Below are 27930 nucleotides of genomic sequence, written 5' to 3' on the forward strand. Positions count from 1 at the left end.
GCACTGTGGATATTATTACTGGTATAATGTGGCTGTTACTGGGGCACTGTGGATATTACTTGGGTACTGGGGCTGTTACAGGAGCATTGTGGTTCTTTCTTCCTGGGGTATTGTGGATATTAATGGGGCACTGTGGCTGTTACTGGGGCATTGTGACCCATCCTCTCTGTCTAGCTATCGCCCCATATCACTTCTCTCCTATGCCTCAAAACTACTGGAACAACATGTCCATCTTGAGCTGTCCTCCCACCTCTCCTCCTGCTCCCTCTTCGACCAACTACAATCTGGTTTCCGACTGCACCATTCTACAGAAACAGCCCTGACTAAAGTCACAAACGACATACTGACCGCCAAATCTAAACGACACTATTCTGTCCTCCTCCTCCTGGACCTGTCATCTGCCTTTGACACAGTGGACCATTCCCTCTTACTAAAGACTCTCTCATCTCTCGGCATCACCGACTTGGCCCTATCTTGGATCTCCTCATACCTAACAGACAGGACATTCAGTGTCTCCCACTCACATACCACCTCGCCCCCTATGTGTCGGTGTCCCCCAAGGCTCAATTCTAGGACCCCTACTCTTCTCCTTCTACACCTTCGGCCTGGGACAGCTCATAGAGTCTCATGGCTTTCATTATCACCTCTATGCTGATGACACACAGATCTACCTCTCTGGACCCGATATCACCTCCTTACTAACCAAAATCCCACAATGTCTGTCTGCTATTTCATCTTTCTTCTCTGCTAGATTCCTAAAACTTAATATGGATAAAACTGAATTCATCATCTTTCCCCCATCTCGCTCAACCCCCCCACCTGACCTATCCATCAAAGTCAATGGCTGCCCACTCTCCCCAGTCCCTCAAGCTCGCTGCCTTGGGGTAACCCTGGACTCTAATCTCTCCTTCAAACCACATATCCAAGCCCTTTCCACTTCCTGCCGAATTCAGCTCAAAAATATCTCCCGGATCTGCACATTCCTCAACCATGAATCTGCTAAAACCCTAGTGCACGCCCTCATCATCTCCCGCCTTGACTACTGCAACCTCCTGCTCTGTGGCCTCCCCTCTAACACTCTCGCACCCCTCCAATCTATCCTAAACTCAGCTGCCCGACTAATCCACCTGTCCCCCCGCTATTCCCCGGCCTCTCCTCTCTGTCAATCCCTTCACTGACTCACCATTGCTCAGAGACTCCAGTTCAAAACCCTAACCATGGCATACAAAGCCATTCACAACCTGTCTCCTCCATACATCTGTGACCTAGTCTCCCAGTAGTTACCTGCAAGCAACCTCCGATCCTCACAAGATCTCCTTCTCTACTCCCCTCTTATCTCCTCTTCGCACAGTCGCATACAAGATTTCTCCCGTGCGTCCCCCCCTACTCTGGAACTCTCCAGCCCAACGTATCAGACTCTCGCCTGCTGTGGAAACCTTCAAAAGGAACCTTAAGACCTACCTCTTCCGACAAGCCTACAACCTGCAGTAACCCTCGCTCGAACCATGCCGTTGCATGACCAGCTCTACCCCCACCTACTGTATCCTCACCCATCCCTTGTAGATTGTGAGCCCTTGCGGGCAGGATCCTCTCTCCTCCTGTACCAGTCGCTGACTCGTTTTTGTTCAAATTATTGTACTTGTTGTTTACTATGTAAACCCCTTTTAAACATGTAAAGCACCATGGAATAAATGGCGCTATAATAATAAATAATAATAACGTGGCTGTTACTGGGGTACTGTGAATAGTATTGGTGCAATGTGGTTTTTACTGTGGCTGTTACTGGGGCACTGTTCATGTTATACTCAGTACTGTAACTATAGCTAAGTCCATGTGGGTTTCTCTGTTGACCGGAGAACCTCTGATGTGTTCTGGCTCGGATACAATAATGGGTCTCAAAGGTGAAACAGGAGGTGACCCCATATGGAGGTGTCAGTCCAATGCTAGCAATAGTTGGCACTGTAATGGGTCCCGTTGCCATTTACAAATTGGGGTGGGGTATGGGACAGCTACTCGGGAGGTCTATAAAAAGATCCGCGGGTCTGGGGCTACCAGGTTCCAGCCCAGTTTGCCTCCTTCCATCTACACTATAGTGTATGTGTTATGTTCTGCTACCAAAGCTAAGGAAAGAGAGGAGATCTGTCCCTACTATGAGACTCAGCTGAATCCCTACGATGTAACAGGGAACCTGATCCTGCGATCAGACCTGCTAAAGTCCTAATCTAGTCTGTACGAAGACCTATAGATGTGGGGAGGGAATCCCTACAAGTACTAAGGACTGGGAGGAATATGGGACACCTCCTAACAGAAATAGTAGCAGACAGACGAACAAACAAAATAGATAGAACATAGAGGTCCGTAGACCAAGCAAACTAACAGAGTTAGATACAGAGCACAGGCTAGCTAGAAAGTAGATATACAATGAAGTCCAGCAAAGCCAGAAGGGCGGAGCAGGACTAAATAGGCCAACAAGGTCATGTGACCAGCAAAGGAAAAAAAACCTAACAGCAAGGTTCTAACAGTACCCCCCCTTCTAAGAGGATCCTCCGGATCCCCTAGGACCAGGCTTATCAGGAAATCTCCTGTGAAACGCTCTGATAAGTCTGGACGCGGAAACATCATCTGACCTCACCCAAGAGTTATCCTCGGGTCCGAAACCTTTCCAGGCCACAAGATACTGCAAACTACCTCTATACCGTCTAGAGTCAAGGATGCGAGAAATTTCATATTCCCCGTCCTCCACCACCGGAGGAACAGAGGCAGAGGCGTCACCATCCGACACAACAGCTTTTTTTAACAGAGAGACATGAAAGACCGGATTAATTCTCCAGGAGGTAGGAACCTCCAACCTAACAGCAGATTGGTTGACAACCTGAAGCACCTTAAAGGGCCCTACAAACTTGGGACCCAATTTCTTAGAAGGAATCCTCAACCGCAGATTCCTAGAGGACAACCAAACCATGTCACCAACAGCGAACAAAACCTCCTGTCGTTTCCTATCAAAGTAGTCTTTAGATTTTCTGTTGGCCTCCTGAAGATTACCACGCACATCCGTCCAAACTCTTTCCAAATCACCGGAAAAATTCTCCTCCTCAGGCACGGCAGATCCCAACTTGGAGAACGACCCAAACGACGGATGTCTCCCAGAACAACAAAAAAAAGGCGAACAACCAGCAGAAGAAGATGTATGATTGTTCAGAGCAAATTCGGCAAGTGGCAGAAACTCAGACCACCCCTCTTGATTGTCTGCCACAAAACAACGCAAGAACTGCTCAACATCCTGGTTTTTCCTTTCTGTCTGGCCATTAGATTCAGGATGATATCCGGACGAAAACGACAAATGAATTCCCAACCTGTCACAAAAGGCACGCCAAAAACGAGCCACGAACTGAGGACCCCTATCAGAAACAATGTCAGTAGGAACGCCATGAAGTCTGACAATTTCCTTGACAAAGGCCTTAGCGAGAGTTTTAGCGCAGGGCAGTTTGACGAAGGGAACCAAGTGACACATCTTGCTAAAACGGTCCACGACCACCCAGATGACAGTAAAACCCTCAGAGGGGGGAAGGTCAGTTATAAAGTCCATAGCCAAATGTGTCCAAGGAGCACTGGGGACCTCCAAAGGACAAAGCAACCCCGCAGCAGGAGTATGTGAGGACTTAGATCTAGCACATATAGTACATTGGCGCACCCACTTAATGACTTCCTTCTGCCATCCAGGCCACCAAAAACTGCGACCCACCAGTCTCTTGGTCTCAGAGATTCCGGGATGACCTGCCAACCGAGATTCGTGACACTCAACAAACAAATCTCTCCTAAAGGTCCCAGGCACAAACAACCTCCCATGAGGAGTGTTAGATGGGGCATTCTCCTGAGCTTTAAGAATCTCATCTTCCAAAACGGAGTCTAAAGCAGCTATCACAACACCTTCTTGTAAAATGTTTTCCTCTTTCTCAGCACCGACTATGGGAGAAAAACTGCGAGACAAGGCATCCGCCTTAACATTCTTAGTACCAGGGATGTAAGTAACGGAGAAATTAAACCGCGAGAAAAACAGTGCCCACCTAGCCTGACGGGCATTCAGGCGCTTGGCAGCATCAAGATATATCAGATTTTTATGATCCGTAAGAACCTGAACGGGAAATTCCGCACCTTCCAAGAAGTGGCGCCAGTGTTCAAATGCGAGTTTAATAGCCAATAATTCCCGATTACCAATATCGTAATTCAGTTCAGTCTCCGAAAATTTTTTTGAAAAAAAGGCACAGGGATGTAATCCATCCCCGTTATCCTGAGACAATACTGCGCCAACCCCCACAGAGGAAGCATCAACCTCAACCAAAAACGGCCTAGTAACATCAGGCTGCATAAGGATGGGAGCAGAGGGGAACCTCTCCTTGAGATACACAAAAGCTTCAATGGCCTCAGAAGACCACTGAACCGCATCAGCACCTTTCCTGGTGAGATCAGTCAGAGGTTTGACAATACTAGAAAAATTTTTTATGAACTTTCTATAGTAATTGGCGAAACCCAAAAACCTCTGTATCGATTTCAAACCAATAGGCCTAGGCCATTCCTGCACAGCCTGAACCTTAACCGGATCCATCTCAAAACCTTCGCTGGAGATAATGTAGCCCAAAAAACTAATTCTCTGTACAGCGAACTCACATTTCTCCAGCTTAGCAAAAAGCGAATTGTCCATTAATAACTGTAATACCTCACGCACGCTCCGCCAATGAGACTCCAGATCTGGCGAATAAATCAAAATGTCATCCAAATACACAACCACATTTTTACCGATCAAAGGTCTAAGGATGTCATTAATCAGATTCTGAAAAAATGCAGGAGCATTAGTAAGACCAAAAGGCATAACCAGATTCTCAAAATGACCCACAGGAGTGTTAAAAGCAGTCTTCCATTCATCACCCTCCTTCATGCGCAACAGATTGTATGCCCCCTTAAGGTCAATTTTAGAGAACCACTTGGCCCCCAATAACTGGTTAAACAGATCAGGAATCAATGGCAGTGGGTAAGGATTGCGTACCGTAATTTTGTTAATCTCACGAAAATCCAGACAAGGACGTAAACCGCCGTCCTTTTTTTTTACAAAAAAAAATCCAACCGCCACAGGAGACTTAGAGGGCCTAATGTGACCGGCGGCCAAACTTGTCTGTATGTATTCCTCCAAAGCCTTCCTCTCAGGAATAGTAAGGTTAAATAAACGACTTTTAGGAAGAGTCGCTCCAGGGACAAATTCAATAGAACAATCATAGTCTCTATGGGGAGGCAAAACCTGCGATTCCTTCTCAGAAAAAACTCTCCAAAAATCCTGAATAGGAACAGGCAATTCTCCCCTATCCAAAGCTGCAATACGCCCGTTACAACACTTGTCATAACATTTATGGCTCCAGGATTTAATTTCACTGGTAGACCAATCCAGTACAGGATTGTGAAATTTTAACCAGGGCAAACCCAATATTACTGGAGAAGGCAAGTTATTCAAAACTACCAAATCCAATTTCTCATGGTGAACACCATTAATAGTGAGAGGAAATTCACAGACCTTGAGAGTAATATTCTTCAAAGGGGAGCCATCCACAGAAACCACAGCAATGGGGGATGATAAAGGTTCAGGTTTTAAATTGAGTTTTTCCACGAATCCCCCATCAATTACATTCAGTGTAGACCCGCAATCAACAAACACCCGAAATTCCATTAATTTTTCCTGAGCAATCGTGGAAGCAGCTAAAAATATACCCTTGGAATTTAAACAGGCAATACGGGCGTGACTGACCATTTTTTTTTCTTTCTTCATACGAAGCTCACAGCCTTTAATCAAATGACCAGATTTTCCGCAATAGAAACACAAGCCTTGCGAAAAACGACGGTCTTTTTCTTGAGAGCGAGGTGCCACCGATCCAATCTCCATCGGTTCACCACTGTTAATACACACATTATCATAACCAGAAACTGACATAGCAGAGGATTTGCTCTCATTAACCCTAGCACGCAGTCTTCTATCCACCCGTATAGCTAATTGCATAGCCTGTTGCAAATCTTCAGGTGTAGGATAAGCAATTAGCAGGTCTTTAACCCTTTCACTGAGCCCAGCAAGAAATAGACTTTTCAGAGCAGAATCGTTCCACCCTGTTTGAGTGGACCAACGACGAAAATGTGTACAATATTTTTCCACATTACCCGATCCTTGTTTTAGACGTCTCAACTCAGTCTCAGCTGATGCGACACGGTCAGGATCATCATATAATAGTCCCAAAGCAGAAAAAAAACTATCCACTGATCTGAAGCATGAATCACTAGGTTGCAAAGAAAAGGCCCACTCCTGAGGCTCTTTGCGCAAAAGTGACATTATGAACCCTACGCGCTGGGATTCATCCCCAGAGGACTTAGGTCTCAAACGAAAATACAATAAGCAAGCATTTTTAAATGAAAAAAATTCTCGGTGTTCACCAAAAAACAAATCCGGCAAACATACCTTAGGCTCCAAGAAATGTGCTCCAGGACAGTTACTCACGTGCTGACGGAGCTCGGCCACCTCCAGAGAGAGTCCCTGCAGGCGATGAGCCAAATCCTGAACCGACACCATGATGGAACAGAAAAATCTTTCCTTAGAGAATTTGCTGGCTGGACTTACTGTTATGTTCTGCTACCAAAGCTAAGGAAAGAGAGGAGATCTGTCCCTACTATGAGACTCAGCTGAATCCCTACGATGTAACAGGGAACCTGATCCTGCGATCAGACCTGCTAAAGTCCTAATCTAGTCTGTACGAAGACCTATAGATGTGGGGAGGGAATCCCTACAAGTACTAAGGACTGGGAGGAATATGGGACACCTCCTAACAGAAATAGTAGCAGACAGACGAACAAACAAAATAGATAGAACATAGAGGTCCGTAGACCAAGCAAACTAACAGAGTTAGATACAGAGCACAGGCTAGCTAGAAAGTAGATATACAATGAAGTCCAGCAAAGCCAGAAGGGCGGAGCAGGACTAAATAGGCCAACAAGGTCATGTGACCAGCAAAGGAAAAAAAACCTAACAGCAAGGTTCTAACAGTATGCCCACAGTAACATGTGTGCAACTTACCCGAAATACGACAAACAACAGCAAACACGTGAAGAACAAAGAGTCCGCTCCACATCTATCGCTATCAGTCCCATTCCTCCCGCTGTCCTCAATATGCAGATTGCTAGAAAATCCAGCATTTATTATTCTGGTACACTAAAGTCTTATCTCCTGCGTTGGGGGCTCTCCGCTCGCCCGTGTTCAGACACACAACTGACTTGTAGAAGATGTAAACAAAACGCTCTCATTAATCCCTCATGTGTCACTTTATTTGTGCAAATGAAAAGACTTCAGACAAGAAAAAAAAAATGCTGCCGAAAAGAAGAGTCGCAGCAAACCTCTCAAATCAGAGCGGATTTAACTCCCGGTCTTTTGTCTAATAGCTCGGGCTCGGCGTCGGAGCGCCTCTTTGTGAACGGAACAATACGGGAGGATTGATATCGCTCTTACCAAAGCCACTGCTAAATATACAAGAGGCTGCCACAAAGCCTAGAAAATATATACACGCAGTGAAAGGAGGCAGGAAAACTAGGCTAAAGGTAATCAAAAAGAAGTCATATCCGGAGCTGTACTCTGAATTCTGCTACTTTCCTTTAAGCTTTTAGGCGGCATGAATTCACCTAAGGGTTCAATCAGGGCAACCAATCACCGCAGCCACGCAGGGAGCATCAACTTACACCGCTGGTCTGGGAAGACTTTTATTTACTACGACAATGTCACAAGTTAAAACGACAAATGGACGATTGATCTCTTGTGGGATCTGGCCGGTGTGGGGCTCACAGTGATGGAATCAGCATGACTGACTGCAGCACAGGTCAGCTACCGAAAAACCATCCACCCGGGTCACAGATATCTGCCATTAGGAACTATGTGTCACACGTGTCTGAGTAAGGGAAAAGAGCCAATGGCTGACCGGAAATACACAGTGACTCCACCAGCAGAATAGTAAGTGCAGCTCAGGAGTATAATACAGGGTGTAACTCAGGATCAATACAGGATCAGTAATGTAATGTATGTACACAGTGACTGCACCAGCAGAATAGTGAGCGCAGCTCTGGAGTATAATACAGGATGTAACTCAGGATCAGTAATGTAATGTATGTACACAGTGACTGAAAAAGCAGAATAGTGAGTGCAGCTCTGGGGTATAATACAGAATGTATCTCAGGATCAGTACAGGATCAGTAATGTAATGTATGTACACAGTGAATGCACCAGCAGAATAGTGAGTGCAGCTCTGATCAGCTGTTGCTCACTGTGGTGATTGAGGGTGAGGTGGCTGCAGATCCTGCTGTGTGCTCCTGAGCTCTGAGAACTAACATCTCTCCGCCTGGGGATCTGCTCTCTCTCCTACCCAGGGAGGGAGTGGGTTTCCCGGGATGAGAGATGAAGCCAAGTCCCAGGCTTCTGCTTCCTGAACCAGGCCGGCGGGGAGCAGGAGAAACCAGCAACCGGCCTGCACATCGGAGGACTCGGAGGTGAGACGCTCCACCAGGAGTCGCAGCAATGTGGCTCCTACTCCCCCTGGGTTTGTGGAGACCCAGAGGGTAAGCCTGACAGCGTGCATGATGGCGCTCCTTCCGGAGGAAAGCTGAGTGCTCACGGAGGTGAGGCCGACCTCACTGAGGGAGGTTGGGCGATTCAAAGTCCCCGGGAGTCTGTGTCCACCTATGCCTCCTGGGTCATGAGCCACCTCCGTGAGTATGAAGATGCGAGTAAGCTCGTCAGGAGGCTCCGGGAGGAGCTGCGCTGCGCAAATGCCAAAGCTGCAGGTGCCTCCAAACCGAGGAAGACTAAACTCCAGGCGGAGGTAAAGAGGCTCACAACTGAAATTAATGAGCTTGAACTTAGGAAAGCTGTCATCAGGGAGCAGAGTGGTCAATTCAAGGAAAAACTAATTAATGAAGATCGATTCAGAGAAATGGCTGATAACAGAGAGCAAAGGCAGATGGGGCTGCAGCCTGAGAGCCAGGTGGATCATGAGAGTGATGATGACCAGCAGAAAGCCCCACCTGGCAGCCTGCAAAGTCACCTGCAGGCCACGTGAGGAAAGCTCCCTGCAGGACAGGCGACAATGAGATCCGGTCGCAGTTCTGCCCGCTCTGGGAGGACAGTGACAGCAGCGGCCAGAGAGGGGTGCTAATGGTGGAAATAAAGCTCCTGGAGTCCCCAGTGTGCCTCCAAAACTTCCATCTTGGTGACGATCTACCAGAAGAGGCACCTGGGCGCCACAAAAAGGCTAAGAAGACCAAGCCAAAGCTGCAGGAAGCGTTAAGATACGTATATGCCCCCCTCCCTGTACCCCCTGAGTCGGCGGCAGGCTCAGCTCGCTGTGTAAGCTCCGTTGCCCAGCCCAGCCCGGGTTCTGCTGTGGATCCGGTGCAAAGGCGCGGGGAGATTACAGAGCGCGGTAGTGAGGCGCAGAGCTCCGTCTCTGCTTGTAGTAGTGGGGACGTAGCAGGAGGTGCATCAGCCGAGAGGCTGGACAGTGAGGGCGGCCCGGCGGCGGGCGTTCCGTCAGGCCACGATGCTGTGGTGCGCTCCTCAGTGGGAGGGGGGAGCAGCCCGGAGAGTGAAGGCAGCCTGGCGGCGGGCGTTCGGTCAGGCCACAATGCTGTGGTGCGCTCCTCAGTGGGAGGGGGGAGCAGCCCGGTGTCGGGGGCAGCTCCGGTAGCCTCGGAACCTCTGATTGCTGTTGCCGCTGATCACTTAGTTGAGGAGCGGAGGCAGTGTGAGGGGGTTGAGCGTTCCAGTCCTCCCACCAAAGTGTTATTTTGTGTTGGCGCCGCTGGTCAGGAAGATCCTGATGCTAAAGATCAGCGGCGCCTCACAACAGCTAAAGATCAGCGGCGCATCGCTGCAAATGCAAAACAGCGGAAATTACCCACTGATGATGTGGAGGGCACACATAAGACCAGGGGTGAGGTCGTCTCCAGTTCTATGGAGGTGACTGAGCCCCTTGTGCCTGATGATGCTGAGGTCAAAATGTCATCCACCATTGTTACTGGTCCAGCAGGAATGAATGTGGTGGTGGGTGTGAATGAGGGCAATTCATTGTCTATTGGTGTGGTTGCTGATTTGGTGGAGGGTGAGATGGAGGTGGGTAATGGCGATGCTGTTGGGGCTGATGTAGTCACTGGTCCGGTTGCCCCCTCGGTGGTGGCAACGCCTGTCCGGAGTTATGCCAGTGTCACCTCCGGGGCAAATAAGGCATCCTCCTCGTCTCCGGGCTTTGGGGACGGCATGTTGCAACGGCGCCTTCTGGAGGCTCTAAAGAAGGGGGAGAGATCACTAATGGTAGAGGGTCGAGAGGTTGATCTACCCTTCTGGATAGAGAGGCGTGGCCTCGAGGCCTTCCGAGAGCAAAAGGGGGGGGATACAGTGTGGTCCCTCCCAACAGCCGGGCCAGGCAGTGTGCGTACGAATGTGGTCCGTCTTCGGTGGAGGGGCAGTGATGCATGTCCTCCAAGGTCTAAAGTTGTGGAGCTCCTGCTGAGGATGGGCTTCAAGGCGATTGACATCTATGCCTTGATACATCCCTATTCCACGCCTGAGTTTGATGTCAGCTTTGTTCGGCCGGAGGGGCTTGAGCTCTTCTGGACAAATTATGAGTTGGCAAAAAATGAGCCCGGCTGGCGAGACTTTGCCGTTCAGGCAGTGTCTCGCCAAAACCAAATCAAGAAAGTGACCGTGATGACTCGTAACGAGTCGCTTTCTAGTTATGACATCATGACGTGGCTTGGTCGGTATGGAGAGGTGGTGGAGATGCCAAAGAAAAACCGCAACGAGTTTGGTATCTGGTCAGGGGCCTGGACGTTTATGGTAAAACTTAAGCGTTCAGGTGGTACGGTTGCCCACATTCCATCATCCGCCTTCCTGGGTAGGGATCGTATCCTGGTCTTCTACCAGGGGCAACCGAAGCTCTGTCACAGGTGCGGCGACCCCACACACTTCAGTGCAAGCTGCACTGTGCAGAAATGTGCGTAGTGTGGGAGTGTCGGCCATCTTGCTGCCTCTTTTGTGGAGATTAGGTGTCACCTGTGTGGTGAGTTAGGTCACCCATTCAGCCGTTGTCCTCGCTCCTTCGCTAATGCAGTCGAGACCCCGGTGAGAGAAAGCCGTGAGGCTGATTCTGCTGGGGAGGGGACTAGCAGGGGTGGGGGAGCTGAGGGGCCAGGGAAGAAAAGCAATAAAAAGACGCCTGCCCAGCTGAGGGGTCTAGACAAGCGCAGACAGGAGAGGGAGCGGGGCGAGCCCCGGGCTACTGGGGCGGCCCCCGTCCTGGATGCCAGTGTTGCTGCTGAGGCCCCAAGGGATGATGAGTTGGATGAGGAGGTCAGGAGGATCCACAGGGAAGAAACCGCCTCTACCTCGGAATCCTCCCATTATGAAAGTATGGATGAGGATAATAAGCGGTGGCTAGAGAACAAGCATAAGCTCGGCACCAAAAAGAAGAGAAAGAAGGGAGATAAAACATCTTCTCCCGCTCTGACCAAGGTACCTAAGGAAGGTAAAACTGACTCCCCTCTGGTTGGTCTTTCTAACCGGTTCCAAGCCCTTGATAATATCTCTTCCTCTGAGGAGGAGGCTGAGGGTGAGGTTCTGGCTTCGGCGGAGGTTACAGGGGGTGCTGAGTCTCCTTCTCCTGGGGATGCAGGGTCCTTGGGGGGAGGGACTGGCCCAGAGTCCGGAGACGAGGACGAAAAAAAAAAGGAAAAATGTGGGAATGAAGACGTCTGTGTCATTAAAGAGGGGGAAGGATTCCTCGTCTGAAGCAGAGGATAAGAGGAGTGAGAAGAAGAAAGCCATCTAACTCAATCACCAATGATGGCGGTACTCACTCAGTTGACGCTGGCGTCCATTAATGTCGCCAGCATTAAGTCAAATATGGCTAGATTTGCGGCCTTTGATTTTCTCAGCCGGGTTGAAGCTGACATTTTCTTTTTGCAAGAGACCAGGCTGCCAAATATGGCAGAGGTGTTTATAGCTAAGAGGGAGTGGAGACTCGGGCCCTCCTATTGGTCTCTTGCGGCCGAGCCGTATAGTGGAGTGGCGGTCCTTTTTACAGCACCGGTAGAATGCCGACGGTTATTGAATTAGAAATGGGGAGGTGCCTGTTATTAGATGTCCTCATGAAGGGACAGGAGCTTCGACTCATTAACATCTATGGTCCCCAATCTAAGTGGGACCGTAAGTGTCTCTTTTTGAGGATCAAGCCCTATCTTTTTACGATTCGGCAGGTCATCTTTGGAGGGGACTTTAACACTGTCACAAGGCCCCGGGATAGAGGAGGTTCCAGAGACAAGCTGACTTATGATAGCGTCGCAATTAATAGTATAGCTAGTGAGGCTCGCCTGGTGGATGTCCACATCCGGCACACCACGGGCCACGAGGAGTTCAACTATCATAGAGGTAACTGTAGGTCCAGGATAGACAGGTTTTATTTAAAGGAGGAAGCCGTCTCTTCAGCAGTATCTGTTGTTGAGGTGGAGTTCTCCGATCAGTTTGATTTTGTTTCCTCTGAATGTTACAGAGACCCCCCCAGATGGGAAGAGGCTTTTGGAGGCTCAATTCGTCTCTCTTGGAAGAATCGAAGATAAGACAGTCCTTTGAGGATTTTCTTCAGAGCCAGGTACCCTTACTGGATCTTTGTAGTAGTAAGTCAGAGTAGTGGGAGATGTTCAAGAAAAGGGTGGTGAGATTCTTCCGCCAGCTCTCGAGCCTCAGGAGCCTGGACAAGTATCGCCTGTATCAGGGCCTGAGGAGGACACTCGAGCATCTTGTCTCAACTGGAGGTAGCCACGAGGAGATCTCCAGAGTGAAATCTTTGCTAATGAGGTGTCAGTATGATAGACACGCATCTTTGGTTTTTGAGAGGGATTATGGGAAGTACCGCTCGACTGACCCTTACAGAAACTGCAAGATGTCAGTGAATAGTAAAGTTGTTACAGGACTGGTTGACACTGCGGGTTCCCTGAAAAGATCCAGATCAGGGATCCTGGAGGTCGTCAGATCATTCTACTCGCACCTCTTGGGGAAGAGGGATCTGGATTGGGATGAGATGTCGGCTTTTCTGGCTGAAGCCGTCCCTGAACCAGGGGTAGACCCCTCTCTTGGCGTTTTGACAGAGATGATCAGAGAAGAGGAAGTTAAGTTGGCGATTGAAGGGCTTGCCCTAAAGAAATCTCCCGGTCCTGATGGCTTAACATCTGAATTCTATAAGACCTTTAAGGACGCCTTGGTTCCCCTCTTGACTGAGGTATTCAATGAGTGTCTTTCCTCGGGCACTCTGCCAAAGTCAATGAGGAGGTCTGCCCTGATCATCTTGTGAAATGGTAAGGACCCATTTTGCATTGAGAATTGGCATCCCATAGCGCTTCTCAATCCAGACAGGAAGGTTTTGGCAAAGGTGCTATTTAATCGGCTGGTGAAATTTGTGCCCCGACTCCTTTCGGGAGCCCAGCATTGCTCTGTTCCGGGCCGCAGTACAATTAGTGCTGTACTTTGTGTCCGAGAGGCGGTGGAGCAGGGTAGGGCTGGCCACTGGAAGGGTAAATGCTGTCATTGGACCAGGCAAAAGCGTTTGATCGGGTTAATCATGAGTACCTCTGGTCTGTCCTTCTGAGGTATGGCCTGCCGGGGGGGTTCGTTGATTGGCTTAAGACCTTGTACGCTGGGGCAGAGAGTTTCCCGCTTGTGAACGGTTGGATTGGCAGCTCTTTTGAGGTTGGGTGTGGTGTTCGCCAGGGTTGTCCCTTGAACCCGCTGCTGTACGTGTTTGCGATTGACCCGCTTCTTAGGAGGGTGGAGCGTGGACCGTTGGCTGGGATCGGGAAGGACCGGGCAGCACCGGAAGCCACTCTGAGAGTGGTGGCGTATGCCGATGACGTCACCGTTTTTGTTTCCTCTGATGGGGAGGCAGAATGGCTGATGTCAGAGGTAAATCGCTACTCGGAGGCATCCGGGTCTAAGATCAACCGGGATAAGTGTGAGAGTCTCTGGTTGGGAAGAGGAGATCCTGGTTTTGATCTCCCGGACACCCTTCCAGAACCCAAAGTCTCTGCAAAAGTTCTTGGCATCGAATTTGGCCAGGGGGATTACCCCATACAAAATTGGGACAGCAGGCTAGAGATTGCCACTCAGAAGGTGAACCAATGGAAGGGTTGGTCTTTGACCCTAAGGGAAAGGGTAAACCTGATCAAAACTTACCTGCTCCCTTTGCTGATCTATCTGGGCAGTGTGTGCATCTTGCCGGAGCCTCTCTGGACTAGGGTCTACAGTTTGTTCTTTCAACTGTTATGGGGGAATAGACTGAACCTGGTCAAGAGGGAGGTTACTTACCGTACGAGGAGACTAGGAGGGTTGGGTATGGTCAACCCTGTGGTATTCCTTGTGAATACCTTCATTAAGATCAATATTGCAAACCTCTGGAAAGAGAGGGCTCCTCCGTGGGTATTCTCCTGTAAGGGATGGTTTCAGCCTTTCTTCCAGGAATGGGAGATAGGAGGGCAAGTGAAGGATCTCCGCACACCGCATGGACATCTCCCGGCTTACGCTAAAGTGGTTCTGAAGGTAATTCGCCGGTGGGGTCTGGGAATGTGGGAGGTCAGGACTCTGCCAAGGAAGCTCCTTGACAAAAGGGTTCTGTTGACCCATTTTCAGAGGCCTCTGGCGCTCAGGGATTGCCCAAGTCGGGATCTTGGGGTGGGTCTGCATCTTTTGAATTCTATCAGGATCCCCTCGAAGGTTTGGGACTTGGCTTGGCGTTGCTTCCATGGGAAACTGTGTGTGAGGGACAATCTGAAGTGTAGGAGCTCTGAGGACAGGAACTGTCCTCGGGAGCATTGTGGCACCATGCTTGAAAGCATGGACCACTTCCTGCTTCGTTGTCCCTTTAACACAGAGGTGTACAACAGGGTGGGCGCCTCCATTGGCTGGCCCCGGCTGGCCAGTCTCTCTTATGCGGAATGGGCCTATGGAGCATTCGGGGACCTGGGTGGTCGGGACCGCTGCACCTTATTTCTAGTTAGCGCAGTGGTTAGGTATCACACGTGGAACGCACGGTGCTTAGTATCGACGCAGCGGAAAATCCTCCCAGTGGACGATGTGTTTAGGACCATACTCGGTGACCTGGTGAAGGTGCGTTCTCTGGAGTATGAGAGACTGGGTACACGGAGGGCCGCTCTCCTCTGGAGGGGCTTTTCTTTTAGTGTGCCCTAGTCTGGTCATCTCCTCTCCTGGTGGTGGGCTGCTGCTGACACCATAGATTTTTGTTTTTGATCAGTAGACAGTGATGTAGGGCTGCAGGCGCCGAACTTGGGCTTTGTCAGTTGTGGTTATTGTATTGTTTGTTTCTGTATATATTGTATATATGGGTTTGGGTGTAGGTGTTAGGTTGGGTGGAGGGAAAAGGGGGGAGGTGGGTTCATCTTGTGGGACACTGGTTATTTGGGTGAAAAACTGGCACTGCCTGATCCGTCCTATGGACGTTGGACATGGACTGAGGCATGAGGCGCAGGACCAGCTCTCAGGTCAGTGCCGGGGAGGGACTGGTGGGCTTGAGTGTGGGGTGTTTTGTTTTGTCTTGTATATATTTGTATAGTTAGTATTTATTTTATTTTATTTATTTAAAAAAAAATAAAAAAAAAGAATGTATATATTAGTTTGTATATAATTTGTCGGTTATTGTTTATTATATTGTTATTATTTGTTTGGTAACCGGACCAGATGTCACAGTGTAAGTAGTTGTTATTCTGTATATATGTATAATATGTGTGTGAGGAGAGAGGGAGCGGCTGGACCAGTTCATTACATTGTTTATTTTCTGGTTATTAATTTTGTTATGTTTCTGTTATTATTATTGTTATGTTTTTCATTTTTATAATAAAAGATCTACAGGAAGTAACTCAGGATCAGTAATGTAATGTATGTACACAGTGACTCCACCAGCAGAATAGTGAGTGCAGCTCTGGAGTATAATACAGGAGGCCATCATTGGATGTATGAACTTTTGATAAAAAACAAAACTCATCGGGTTAAAAACACATGTGCCAATATAAAATATGTCTTACATTTTGGGGTATTCGACAGGGAAGCCCATCCCCTCGCCCGCTTTCATCAGACAGTGAGTCAGCTTCTCGGCCACATCCGCACTGCGGTGACCGAATAGCAGGATCCACTTGGTCAGAGGCTTGGCGTAGATCATTCTCCCGCTCCGGGAATCCCGGGACCAGTCGGCAGCAGAATCAGGTTGCAACTGGAAGAGGAATATCTCATCAATGCTATAAGAATTTAAGAGAATATTTTTATTTCTGTACAGGGCCATTACGCTCGGTCCACATCTCCATCAGGGGTTCCTTCAGGGTTTTTAGCACTTAGGAGGGCAAGAAGTCACGGAGGACAATTCTTGTAGTGAAAATAAGGCCAGGTTTCTGAATACTTTCCCATGTATCCTGAAGAGGTGTGCGATTAAAGGCTTTATTTTTTTTGTGCTGCAAAACCTATGTTACCGTTTCAGGCACTTACAAAATTATCCCTCAAGCAAATCTTTTCAGGTGGCACCACGCGTCCGGTGACAGACAGCTGCCTCTCCAGGGACAGACCCCATTTTGCCAGTTCTGCGCTCGCCTCCCGATTTCTGTGAAAAAAGAAAAAAAAAAAAAAAAAGAATAATCAGCACATTAATAATGCACATTGTTACTTCTGTCACCGACCGGCCTTCCTTTCTGGCAAAACCAAAGTAAAGGAAGGTGGCAAGAAACAGGATCTGCTCATATCATTAAATATATATGCTGTTCCGGTGCCAACTCATAAGAGGTTTGCTGAGTACGGCGGGCATGCTTCTCACTGGGGGGAACCAATAAATCAAGTGTATAAACAGATAAATGAATGAGGGGAATGTATCAGGGACATGCCATCGGTGATGTTCTGTTTTTTATTTGTAGATTCTGTCTCTCACAGGTGAAGTGTACCTATGATAAAAATTACAGACCTCTCCATTCTTTGGTGGGAAAATCAGCAGCGTATCAAATACTTATTTCCCCCCAGTGTAGATGCGGATTTAGATGCCCTTTTAGCATAATAAGGGAGATAACATACAGGTTTCCCTTTCGTACAATGTCCCGGATCTTCGCACCCTTTACATATTTAATGTACAGTGAAGGGTTGGCAGGAATACTCTCTGTATACACTTAATCAATAGGAAATGATTTACTTAGCACAATATCCCCGGTCCTCATTCTCCCCAGCCATAGATAAGGAATATACATGACGAACTAAGCCTCAATCAATATTTTATCGGAGGTTATTTTTTTTATAGGATTCCTGTAATGGAAACAAGTGAAAAGCAAGAAGAATGAATTACTCCTGAATGTTGTCTACCAGACTCTGCAGCCTCATCTGCCTGGTCTCCGGGTTTAATTGTGTTACCCCCGACAGGTCTCTCATCAGGCGGTTGTCCGTAAGTGCGCGGCTCGACAGCCCTAGTGATAGTGCAGAAAAGGGAAGAAATTGGCACCATAAAACAAGGTCTGCACGGCAATGTCTGACATATCTATGGTAAGACTGTGCTCCAGGAACAGATAACGATGCTGTACAAATACATATGAGATCCATCCTTTATCACACTCATCCTCCCGCCTACTGGTGGAAACCATCAAGTAAAAATCACCCAGCTGTCCGCACGCTGCAGACTGATTCTGACAAAATTACTTCCCGCCTCCTAGCGTGCCCTGCGCCATCATCATCACCACGTACAGGGTGTGAGTATGATCCCCGCTCCATGTATGGGGGATGCAGGGTGCGTGTATAATCCCCGCTCCATGTATGGGGGATGCAGAGTGTGTGTGTATGATCCTCGCTCCATGTATGGTGGATGCAGGGTGTTGTGTGTATGATCCCCGCTCCATGTATGGGGGATGCAGAGTGTGTGTGTATGATCCCCGCTCCATGTATGGGGGATGCAGGGTGCGTGTATAATCCCCGCTCCATGTATGGGGGATGCAGAGTGTGTGTGTATGATCCTCGCTCCATGTATGGTGGATGCAGAGTGTGTGTGTATGATCCCCGCTCCATGTATGGGGGATGCAGGGTGTGTGTGTATGATCCTCACTCCAAGTATTGTAGATGCAGGGTGTTGTGTGAATGATCCCTGATTCATATATGGGGGATGCAGGCTGTGTGTATGATCCTCGCTCCATGTATCGGGGATGCAGGGTGTGTGTGTATGATCCCCACTCCATGTATGGTGGATGCAGGGTGTGTGTGTATGATCCTCGCTCCATGTATGGTAGATGCAGAGTGTGTGTGTATGATCCCCGCTCCATGTATGGGGGATGCAGGGTGTGTGTGTATGATCCTCACTCCAAGTATTGTAGATGCAGGGTGTGTGTGTATGATCCCTGATTCATATATGGGGGATGCAGGGTGTGTGTGTATGTGTATGATCCCCGCTCCATGTATGGTGGATGCAGGGTGTGGGTGTATGATCCCCGATCCATGTATGGTGGATGCAGGGTGTGTATGATCCCCGCTCCATGTATGGTGGATGCAGAGTGTGCGTATGATCCTCGCTCCATGTATGGTGGATGCAGAGTGTGTGTGTATGATCCCCGCTCCAAGTATTGTAGATGCAGGGTGTTGTGTGTATGATCCCTGATTCATATATGGGGGATGCAGGCTGTGTGTATGATCCTCGCTCCATGTATCGGGGATGCAGGGTGTGTGTGTATGATCCCCACTCCATGTATGGTGGATGCAGGGTGTGTGTGTATGATCCTCACTCCAAGTATTGTAGATGCAGGGTGTTGTGTGTATGATCCCTGATTCATATATGGGGGATGCAGGCTGTGTGTATGATCCTCGCTCCATGTATCGGGGATGCAGGGTGTGTGTGTATGATCCCCACTCCATGTATGGTGGATGCAGGGTGTGTGTGTATGATCCTCGCTCCATGTATGGTAGATGCAGAGTGTGTGTGTATGATCCCCGCTCCATGTATGGGGGATGCAGGGTGTGTGTGTATGATCCTCACTCCAAGTATTGTAGATGCAGGGTGTGTGTGTATGATCCCTGATTCATATATGGGGGATGCAGGGTGTGTGTGTATGTGTATGATCCCCGCTCCATGTATGGTGGATGCAGGGTGTGGGTGTATGATCCCCGATCCATGTATGGTGGATGCAGGGTGTGTATGATCCCCGCTCCATGTATGGTGGATGCAGAGTGTGCGTATGATCCTCGCTCCATGTATGGTGGATGCAGAGTGTGTGTGTATGATCCCCGCTCCATGTATGGGGGATGCAGGGTGTGTGTGTATGATCCTCACTCCAAGTATTGTAGATGCAGGGTGTTGTGTGTATGATCCCTGATTCATATATGGGGGATGCAGGCTGTGTGTATGATCCTCGCTCCATGTATCGGGGATGCAGGGTGTGTGTGTATGATCCCCACTCCATGTATGGTGGATGCAGGGTGTGTGTGTATGATCCTCACTCCAAGTATTGTAGATGCAGGGTGTTGTGTGTATGATCCCTGATTCATATATGGGGGATGCAGGCTGTGTGTATGATCCTCGCTCCATGTATCGGGGATGCAGGGTGTGTGTGTATGATCCCCACTCCATGTATGGTGGATGCAGGGTGTGTGTGTATGATCCTCACTCCAAGTATTGTAGATGCAGGGTGTGTGTGTATGATCCCTGATTCATACACGGGGGATGCAGGGTGTGTGTGTATGTGTATGATCCCCGCTCCATGTATGGTGGATGCAGGGTGTGGGTGTATGATCCCCGATCCATGTATGGTGGATGCAGGGTGTGTATGATCCCCGCTCCATGTATGGTGGATGCAGAGTGTGCGTATGATCCCCGCTCCATGTATGGAGGATGCAGGGTGTGTGTGTATGATCCTCACTCCAAGTATTGTAGATGCAGGGTGTGTGTGTGATCCCCGCTCCATGTATGGTGGATGCAGGGTGTGTGTGTATGATCCCTGATTCATATATGGGGAATGCAGGGTGTGTGTGTATGATCCCCGCTCCATGTATGGTGGATGCAGGGTGTGGGTGTATGATCCCCGATCCATGTATGGTGGATGCAGGGTGTGTGTGTGTGTGTATGATCCCCGCTCCATGTATGGTAGATGCAGGGTGTGTGTGTATAATCCCCGCTCCATGTATGGTGGATGCAGGGTGTGTGTGTATGATCCCCGCTCCATGTATGGTGGATGCAGGGTGTGTGTGTATAATCCCAGCTCCATGTATGGGGGATGCAGGGTGTGTGTGTATAATCCCAGCTCAATGTATGGTGGATGCAGGGTGTGTGTGTATGATCCTCGCTCCATGTATGGTGGATGCAGGCTGTGTGTACGATCCCGGCTCCATGTATGGTGGATGCAGGGTGTGTGTGTATGATCCTCGCTCCATGTATGGTGGATGCAGGGTGTGTGTGTATAATCCCCGCTCCATGTATGGTGGATGCAGGGTGTGTGTGTATGATCCCCGCTCCATGTATGGTGGATGCAGGGTGTGTGTGTATGATCCTCACTCCAAGTATTGTAGATGCAGGGTGTGTGTGTATGATCCCTGATTCATATATGGGGGATGCAGGGTGTGTGTGTATGATCCCTGCTCCATGTATGGTGGATGCAGGGTGTGGGTGTATGATCCCCGATCCATGTATGGTGGATGCAGGGTGTGTGTGTGTGTGTATGATCCCCGCTCCATGTATGGTAGATGCAGGGTGTGTGTGTATAATCCCCGCTCCATGTATGGTGGATGCAGGGTGTGTGTGTATGATCCCCGCTCCATGTATGGTGGATGCAGGGTGTGTGTGTATAATCCCAGCTCCATTTATGGGGGATGCAGGGTGTGTGTGTATGATCCCCGCTCCATGTATGGTGGATGCAGGGTGTGTGTGTATGATCCTCACTCCAAGTATTGTAGATGCAGGGTGTGTGTGTATGATCCCTGATTCATATATGGGGGATGCAGGGTGTGTGTGTATGATCCCTGCTCCATGTATGGTGGATGCAGGGTGTGGGTGTATGATCCCCGATCCATGTATGGTGGATGCAGGGTGTGTGTGTGTGTGTATGATCCCCGCTCCATGTATGGTAGATGCAGGGTGTGTGTGTATAATCCCCGCTCCATGTATGGTGGATGCAGGGTGTGTGTGTATAATCCCTGCTCAATGTATGGTGGATGCAGGCTGTGTGTATGATCCCGGCTCCATGTATGGTGGATGCAGGGTGTGTGTGTATGATCCTCGCTCCATGTATGGTGGATGCAGAGTGTGCGTATGATCCCTGCTCCATGTATGGTGGATGCAGGGTGTGTGTGTATGATCCTCACTCCAAGTATTGTAGATGCAGGGTGTGGGTGTATGATCCCCGATTCATATATGGGGGATGCAGGGTGTGTGTGTATGATCCCCGCTCCATGTATGGTGGATGCAGGGTGTGGGTGTATGATACCCGCTCCATGTATAGGGGATGCAGGGTGTGTATGATCCCCGCTCCATGTATGGGGGATGCAGGGTGTGTGTGTATAATCCCTGCTCAATGTATGGTGGATGCAGGCTGTGTGTATGATCCCGGCTCCATGTATGGTGGATGCAGGGTGTGTGTGTATGATCCTCGCTCCATGTATGGTGGATGCAGAGTGTGCGTATGATCCCTGCTCCATGTATGGTGGATGCAGGGTGTGTGTGTATGATCCTCACTCCAAGTATTGTAGATGCAGGGTGTGGGTGTATGATCCCCGATTCATATATGGGGGATGCAGGGTGTGTGTTTATGATCCCCGCTCCATGTATGGTGGATGCAGGGTGTGGGTGTATGATCCCCGATCCATGTATGGTGGATGCAGGGTGTGTGTGTATGATCCCCGCTCCATGTATGGTAGATGCAGGGTGTGTGTGTATGATACCCGCTCCATGTATAGGGGATGCAGGGTGTGTATGATCCCCGCTCCATGTATGGGGGATGCAGGGTGTGTGTGTATAATCCCTGCTCAATGTACGGTGGATGCAGGCTGTGTGTATGATCCCGGCTCCATGTATGGTGGATGCAGGGTGTGTGTGTATGATCCTCGCTCCATGTATGGTGGATGCAGAGTGTGCGTATGATCCCTGCTCCATGTATGGTGGATGCAGGGTGTGTGTGTATGATCCTCACTCCAAGTATTGTAGATGCAGGGTGTGGGTGTATGATCCCCGATTCATATATGGGGGATGCAGGGTGTGTGTGTATGATCCCCGCTCCATGTATGGTGGATGCAGGGTGTGGGTGTATGATCCCCGATCCATGTATGGTGGATGCAGGGTGTGGGTGTATGATCCCCGATCCATGTATGGTGGATGCAGGGTGTGGGTGTATGATCCCCGCTCCATGTATGGTAGATGCAGGGTGTGTGTGTATAATCCCCGCTCCATATATGGTGGATGCAGGGTGTGTGTGTATGATCCCCGCTAGATGTATGGTGGATGCAGGGTGTGTGTGTATAATCCCCGCTCCATGTATGGTGGATGCAGGGTGTGTGTGTATAATCCCCGCCCCATGTATGGTGGATGCAGGGTATGTGTGTATGATCAGCGCTCCATGTATGGTGGATGCAGGGTGTGTGTGTATAATCCCCACTCCATGTATGGTGGATGCAGGGTGTGTATGTATGATCCCTACTCCATGTATGGTGGATGCAGGGTGTGTGTGTATGATCCCCGCTCCAAGTATTGTAGATGCAGGGTGTGTGTGTATGATCTCCGATTCATATATGGGGGATGCAGGGTGTTTGTGTGTATGATCCCTGCTCAATGTATGGGGGACGCAGGGTGTGTGTGTATGATCCCCACTCCATGTATGGGGGATGCAGGGTGTGTGTGTATGATCCCCCTCCATGTATGGGGGATGCAGGGTGTGTATGTATGATCCCTACTCCATGTATGGTGGATGCAGGGTGTGTATGTATGATCCCCGCTCCATGTATGGTGAATGCAGGGTGTGTGTGTATGATCCCCACTCCATGTATGGTGAATGCAGGGTGTGTGTGTATGATCCTCGCTCCAAGTATTGTAGATGCAGGGTGTGTGTGTATGATTCCAGCTCCATGTATGGTGGATGCAGGGTGTGTGTGTATGATCCCCGCTCCATGTATGGTGGATGCAGGGTATGTGTGTATGATCCCCGCTCCATGTATGGTGGATGCAGGGTGTGTGTGTATGATCCCCGCTCCATGTATGGGGGATGCCGTGTGAGTATGTATGATCCACGCTCCATGTATGGTGGATGCAGGGTGTGAGTGTGTATGATCCCCGCTCCATGTATGGTGTATGCAGGGTGTGTGTATGATCCCCGCTCCATGTATGGTGGATGCAGGGTGTGTGTGTATGATCTCCGCTCCATGTATGGTGGATGCAGGGTGTGTGTATATGATCCCCGCTCCATGGATGGCGGATGCAGTGTGTGTGTGTATGATCCCAGCTCCATGTATAGGGGATGCAGGGTGTGTGTGTATGATCCCCGCTCCATGTATGGTGGATGCAGGGTGTGTGTGCATGATCCTGGCTCCATGTATGGTGGATGCAGGGTGTGTGTGTATGATCCTCGCTCCATGTATGGTGGATGCAGGGTGTGTGTGTATGATCCTCGCTCCATGTATGGTGGATGCAGGGTGTGCGTATGATCCCCGCTCCATGTATGGTGGATGCAGGGTGTGTGTGTATGATCCTCACTCCAAGTATGGTAGATGCAGGGTGTGTGTGTATGATCCCCGATTCATGTATGGTGGATGCAGGGTGTGTGTGTATGATCCCCGATCCATGTAAGGTCGATGCAGGGTGTGTGTGTTTGTATGATCCCCGCTGCATGTATGGTAGATGCAGGGTGTGTGTGTATAATCCCCGCTCCATGTATGGTGGATGCAGGGTGTGTGTGTATAATCCACGCTCCATGTATGGTGGATGAAGGGTGTGTGTGTATGATCCTCGCTCCATGTATGGTGGATGCAGGGTGTGCGTGTATGATCCTCGCTCCATGTATGGTGGATACAGGGTGTGTGTATGATCCTCGCTCCAAGTATTGTAGATGCAGGGTGTGTGTGTATGATCCCCGATTCATATATGGGGGATGCAGGGTGTTTGTGTGTATGATCCCTGCTCAATGTATGGGGGATGCAGGGTGTGTGTGTATGATCCCCACTCCATGTATGGGGGATGCAGGGTGTGTGTGTGTGTATGATCCCCCTCCATGTATGGGGGATGCAGGGTGTGTGTGTAGGATCCCCGCTCCATGTATGGGGGATGCAGGGTGTGTGTGTATGATCCCCGCTCCATGTAAGGGGGATGCAGGGTCTGTGTGTATGATCCACGCTCCATGTATGGTGGATGCAGGGTGTGTGTGTATGATCCCCGCACCATGTATGGTGGATGGAGGGTGTGTGTGTATGATCCACGCTACATGTATGGTGGATGCAGGGTGTGTGTGTATGATCTCCGCTCCATGTATGGTGGATGCAGGGTGTGTGTGTATGATCCCCGCTCCATGTATGGTGGATGCAGGGTGTGTGTGTATGATCTCCGCTCCATGTATGGTGGATGGAGGGTGTGTGTGTATGATCCCCGCTCCATGTATGGTGGATGCAGGGTGTGTGTGTATGATCTCCGCTCCATGTATGGTGGATGCAGGGTGTGTGTGTATGATCCCCGCTCCATGTATGGTGGAAGCAGGGTGTGTGTGTATGATCCCAATTCCATGTATGGTGGATGCAGGGTGTGTGTATGATCCCCGATCCATGTATGGTGAATGCAGTATGTGTCTGTATGATCCCGGCTCCATGTATGGTGAATGCAGGGTGTGTGTGTATGATCCCCGCTCCATGTATGGTGGATGCAGGGTGTGTGTGTATGATCCTCGCTCCAAGTATTGTAGATGCAGGGTGTGTGTGTATGATTCCAGCTCCATGTATGGTGGATGTAGGGTATGTGTGTATGATCCTCGCTCCAAGTATTGTAGATGCAGGGTGTGTGTGTATGATTCCAGCTCCATGTATGGGGGATGCAGGGTGTGTGTGTATGATCCCCGCTCCATGTATGGTGGATGCAGGGTGTGTGTGTATCATCCCCGCTCCATGTATGGTGGATGCAGGGTGTGTGTGTATGATCCCCGCTCCATGTATGGTGGATGCAGTGTGAGTATGTATGATCCACGCTCCATGTATGGTGGATGCAGGGTGTGTGTGTATGATCCCCGCTCCATATATGGTGTATGCAGGGTGTGTGTGTATGATCCCCGCTCCATGTATGGTGGATGCAGGGTGTGTGTGTATGATCTCCGCTCCATGTATGGTGGATGCAGGGTGTGTGTGTATGATCCTCACTCCATGTATGGTGGATGCAGGGTGTGTGTGTATGATCCTGGCTCCATGTATGGTGGATGCAGGGTGTGTGTGTATGATCCTCGCTCCATGTATGGTGGATGCAGGGTGTGTGTGTATGATCCTCGCTCCATGTATGGTGGATGCAGGGTGTGCGTATGATCCCCGCTCCATGTATGGTGGATGCAGGGTGTGTGTGTATAATCCCCGCTCCATGTATGGTGGATGCAGGGTGTGTGTGTATGATCCTCACTCCAAGTATTGTAGATGCAGGGTGTGTGTGTATGATCCCCGCTCCATGTATGGTAGATGCAGGGTGTGTGTGTATAATCCCCGCTCCATGTATGGTGGATGAAGGGTGTGTGTGTATGATCCTCGCTCCATGTATGGTGGATGCAGGGTGTGTGTGTATGATCCTCGCTCCATGTATGGTGGATACAGGGTGTGTGTATGATCCTCGCTCCAAGTATTGTAGATGCAGGGTGTGTGTGTATGATCCCCGATTCATATATGGGGGATGCAGGGTGTGTGTGTAGGATCCCCGCTCCATGTATGGGGGATGCAGGGTGTGTGTGTATGATCCCCGCTCCATGTAAGGGGGATGCAGGGTCTGTGTGTATGATCCCCACTCCATGTATGGTGGATGCAGGGTGTGTGTATGATCCCCAATCCATGTATGGTGGATGCAGGGTGTGTGTGTATGATCCCCGCACCATGTATGGTGAATGAGGGTGTGTGTGTATGATCCCCGCTCAATGTATGGTGGATGCAGGGTGTGTGTGTATGATCCTCGCTCCAAGTATTGTAGATGCAGGGTGTGTGTATATGATTCCCGCTCCATGTATGGGGGATGCAGGGTTTGTGTGTGTATGATCCCCGCTCCATGTATTGTGGATGCAGGGTGTGTGTGTATGATCCCCGCTCCATGTATGGTGGATGCAGGGTGTGTGTGTATGATCCCCGCTCCATGTATGGTGGAAGCAGGGTGTGTATGATCCCCGCTCCATGTATGGGGGATGCAGTGTGAGTATGTATGATCCCCGCACCATGTATGGTGGATGCAGGGTGTGTGTGTATGATGCCCGCTCCATGTATGGTGGATGCAGGGTGTGTGTGTATGATCTCCGCTCCATGTATGGTGGATGCAGGGTGTGTGTGTATGATCCCCGCTCCATGTATGGTGGATGGAGGGTGTGTGTGTATGATGCCCGCTCCATGTATGGTGGATGAAGGGTGTGTGTGTATGATCTCCGCTCCATGTATGGTGGATGGAGGGTGTGTGTGTATGATCCCCGCTCCATGTATGGTGGATGGAGGGTGTGTGTGTATGATCCTCGCTCCATGTATGGGGGATGCAGGGTGTGTGTGTATGATCTCCGCTCCATGTATGGTGGATGGAGGGTGTGTGTGTATGATCCCCGCTCCATGTATGGTGGATGCAGGGTGTGTGTGTATGATCTCCGCTCCATGTATGGTGGATGCAGGGTGTGTGTGTATGATCCCCGCTCCATGTATGGTGGATGCAGGGTGTGTGTGTATGATCCCAATTCCATGTATGGTGGATGCAGGGTGTGTGTGCATGATCCCCACTCCATGTATGGTGGATGCAGGGTGTGTATGTATGATCCCCGCTCCATGTATGATGGATGCAGGGTGTGTGTGTATGATCCCCGCTCCATGTATGGTGGATGCAGGGTGTGTGTATGATCCCAGCTCCATGTATGGGGGATGCAGGGTGTGTGTGTATGATCCCCGCTCCATTCATGGGGGATGCAGGGTGTGTGTGTATCATCCCCGCTGAATGTATGGGGGATGCAGGGTGTGTGTGTATGATCCCCACTCCATGTATGGTGGTTGCAGGGTGTGTGTTTATGATTCCCGCTCCATGTATGGTGGATGCAGGGTGTGTGTGTATGATCCCCGCTCCATGGATGGTGGATGCAGAGTGTGTGTGTATGATTCCCGCTCCATGTATGGTGGATGCAGGGTGTGTGTGTATGATCCCCGCTCAATGTATGGTGGATGCAGGGTGTGTGTGTATGATCCTCGCTCCATGTATGGGGGATGCAGGTTGTGTATGATCCCTGCTCCATGTATGGGGGATGCAGGGTGTGTGTGTATGATCCCCACTCCATGTATGGTGGATGCAGGGTGTGTATGTATGATCCTCGCTCCAAGTATGGTAAATGCAGGGTGCGTGTGTATGAACCCCGCTCCGTGTATGGGGGATGCAGGGTGTGTGTGTGATCCCCACTCCATGTATGGTGGATGCAGGGTGTGTGTGTATGATCCCAATTCCATATATGGGGGATGCAGGGTGTGTGTGTATGATTCCCGCTCCATGTATGGTGTATGGAGGGTGTGTGTATGATCCCCGCTCCATTTATGGGGGATGCAGTGTGTGTGTGTATAATCCCCGCTGAATGTATGGGGGATGTAGGGTGTGTGTGTATGATCCCCACTCCATGTATGGTGGATGCAGG

At 49.8% G+C, this 27930-nt stretch overlaps 1 protein-coding gene across 1 annotated transcript in view; it reads right to left on the bottom strand.

Moving 5' to 3' along the window:
- PIWIL4 (piwi like RNA-mediated gene silencing 4) overlaps positions 1-27930 on the bottom strand; it is a 165726-nt gene that overhangs the window by 57201 nt on the left and 80595 nt on the right. The window contains exons 5-7 of the mRNA XM_073669723.1: positions 17445-17562; positions 16607-16718; positions 16153-16337 (exon numbers count right to left, since the gene is read on the bottom strand). Coding sequence (XP_073525824.1) covers positions 16153-16337; positions 16607-16718; positions 17445-17562 — 415 coding nt within the window. The remainder of the gene's footprint in view (positions 1-16152; positions 16338-16606; positions 16719-17444; positions 17563-27930) is intronic.

The sequence above is a fragment of the Phyllobates terribilis genome, unplaced genomic scaffold, assembly GCF_046119375.1.
Source record: "Phyllobates terribilis strain yellow unplaced genomic scaffold, ASM4611937v1 Scaffold_2__4_contigs__length_985480577, whole genome shotgun sequence".
NCBI classification, from domain to species: domain Eukaryota; kingdom Metazoa; phylum Chordata; class Amphibia; order Anura; family Dendrobatidae; genus Phyllobates; species Phyllobates terribilis.